Here is a 2,591-nt window from a genome sequence, read left to right as displayed (position 1 = left end):
AAAGAGTGATTTTTTTTATTTTATTTTATTTTTTTTAATCATTGGTGCTATTCTAAGCCTGGTAATGCTGGTTAGCACTCATTTGCCCATTGCAGCCAGTTCCAGCACGTGTGAACTACCACGTATTTCTGGTGTGTGCAATATGCATTGTTTTTAAAATATCTCTCCAGAGAGTTTGGTGATGCTCTGTAATTTTTTTAATGTTGTAAATATTGAGGTATCAAAAAATTGCTGCTTAATGTATTTAAAGCATATCTAATAGATATGAAAATTCCCAATTCCCTGCTGGGTTTGCTATGGCATTTTTTCAGTTTTCTGATCTGTAGGGCAGCTGGGCTGCTTTCACTTCAGAGCAAACATACGCTGGGGGGTACATGCCTGGATGCTCCTTAACGCAAGGTTTCCTATCTTGAACAGATCGATGTGATGTATGAAGAGGAGCCTCTGAAGGACTACTACACCCTCATGGATATTGCCTACATCTACACCTGGAGGCGGGTGGGTATCTCTGGCGTGCCTCCTCCTCCCGGGGGGTGCGGGTTGTGGCCAGGGAGGGCACTCACCGGGGTCTCTCCCCTTTGCCTTGCAGAACGGGCCTCTCCCCCTGAAATACCGGGTCCGACCTACCTGCAAGAGGATGAAGATCAGTCACCAGAGGGAAGGCTTGAATAATAGCGGGGAGCTTGAAAGTGACTCTGGGAGTGACAAGGCGAGCAGCCCAGCAGGAGGCATCCCTTCCACCTCCTCCTGTTTGCCCAGCCCCAGCACGCCGGTCCAGTCTCCTCACCCCCAGTTCCCCCACATCTCCAGCACCATGAACGGCACCAGCAGCAGCCCCAGCAGTAACCACCAGTCCTCCTTCACCAACAGAGCACGGAAAACGTCGATAAATGGCTCCTCGGCCACTTCATCTGGTTGATGGGCCAACCGGGCTACCGCCCCCTCCTCCTGCCCCTCCTTTATATAGATCTCTCCATGTCATTACAGCTTTATAGATGCTAATCCATGTGACTATCATCCAAATTGCTTTCTTTTGTAGTGACACTGAACTTGGCTATAAAAGGCGACTAGGTGACATTCAGGATGGACCTTAATGGAAACGCAAGATTGAAATGTAAATTGTTTTCAGAGGACTGGGAAGCAAACAAAAGTTACACCTTCACCTGTTCTGAGTGATGTGGAGCTGTTTCCGTCCCCATCATCTGGACTTGGGAGTCTCCAGAAGTCGATACAAATCCTGGGAAGTAGTTTGTTAATCCAGACTAACTCCTCCATTGCGTTCCCTTCGATTGTTATTGTTCTTATGCTGTTTTGTGAATCTGTAGAAAGCAAGTGCTTTTTCATCTTGAAATCCAACAAAACAAAAGAATATGCATAGAATAATGCATATATGTAGCCATGTCACTGTGAATAACAATTTTTGCGTATTAGCCATTTTGATTCTTATGTTGCATCTTTTACTCCTCTGTTGCTGCGCAGAACCGATCAAAAGAAAAGTAAACTTCAGTTTTACAATCTGTATGCCTAAAAGCGGGTATTACCGTTTTATTTACTGACTTGTTTAAATGATTCGCTTTTGTAAGAATCAGATGGCATTATGCTTATTGTACAATGCCATATTGGTATATGACATAACAGGAAACAGTATTGTATGATATATTTATAAATACTATAAAGAAAATATTGTGTTTCATGCACTCATGATATGGTTGTTAAATTTCTAAACTAGTTCGACCCTTGCAGATGCCGCCTGTTTGAGCTTTGCTCATACTGCAAGAAACACTTTGTATGTGAGAGCTACAGTATTGGGAAAGCACATTCAAGTCTCTGATAACCTGGAGTCAATTGGCAATCTTAAAAGGATTTTACTGGCTTTGTCTTTTTTTTTCCAAGTGATATATTTTTACTTTACTAAATGTTGAAGTGATGCAGTGAAGAAAAGAAAGTTAAGGGACATGGAAGTCTTTGACCTGTTTGATTACCTTTTTGTTATTTGGTGTGGTGGGACTGTGTTTTTAAAAGCACATGGAACCCTTATAGAACCCATAAACTATTTGGTATAAATGTTAAGGAGACAGCAAGTCGCTGGATGAAGGCATTTTATCTAAATTTATTTTAATATATATGTATATGGTACAGTACTAACTTCATTAAAATTTAACAGGTACTTTAATATTTCCAATAAATTGTGGAGAATGCCTCCTTTTTAATGGCCTGCAAATAGGTGCTTTTTATTAGAGGCTTTTAAGGGGTTTTTGGTGGGTTTTTTTTGTTTGGGTTTTTTTTTTTTTTTCAGTAGAAGGAACTTTTCCACCATAAAATATGAACAGCCCAGAACACTTTTCAGTTTGTGCTTTGCTTTGGTCGAACTTTGCGTGTGTTCATCACCCATCAGTTATACATTTGTGAGGGTGTTTATTCTATATGGATATTGTTTCATGTTTGTACGGGAAAATTGTAGTTAAACATTTCATTGTCTCCAGTCTGCAAAAGAAGCACAATTCTATTGCTTTGTCTTGCTTATAGTCATTAAATCATTACTTTTGCATATAAATTGCTGTTATTTGTCCTGCCTGTTTTTATAGACCAGG

The 2,591-nt window shown here is 40.6% G+C and overlaps 1 protein-coding gene across 1 annotated transcript in view; it reads left to right on the top strand.

Annotated features, from left to right (window-relative positions):
• BMI1 (BMI1 proto-oncogene, polycomb ring finger) overlaps nt 1–1,414 on the top strand; it is a gene marked incomplete at its 5' end in the record, with an annotated part of 3,628 nt that extends 2,214 nt beyond the window's left edge. Inside the window, 2 exon segments of the mRNA XM_010163283.1 lie at nt 377–498; nt 590–1,414. Of these exon segments, the coding sequence (XP_010161585.1) occupies nt 377–498; nt 590–919 (452 nt within the window).
• Between the last annotated feature and the right edge of the window lie 1,177 nt (nt 1,415–2,591).

The sequence above is a fragment of the Antrostomus carolinensis genome, unplaced genomic scaffold (genome assembly GCF_000700745.2).
Source record: "Antrostomus carolinensis isolate BGI_N321 unplaced genomic scaffold, ASM70074v2 scaffold40352, whole genome shotgun sequence".
In the NCBI taxonomy this organism is placed as follows: Eukaryota; Metazoa; Chordata; class Aves; order Caprimulgiformes; family Caprimulgidae; genus Antrostomus; species Antrostomus carolinensis.
This window is presented reverse-complemented; position numbering and strand designations above follow the sequence as displayed.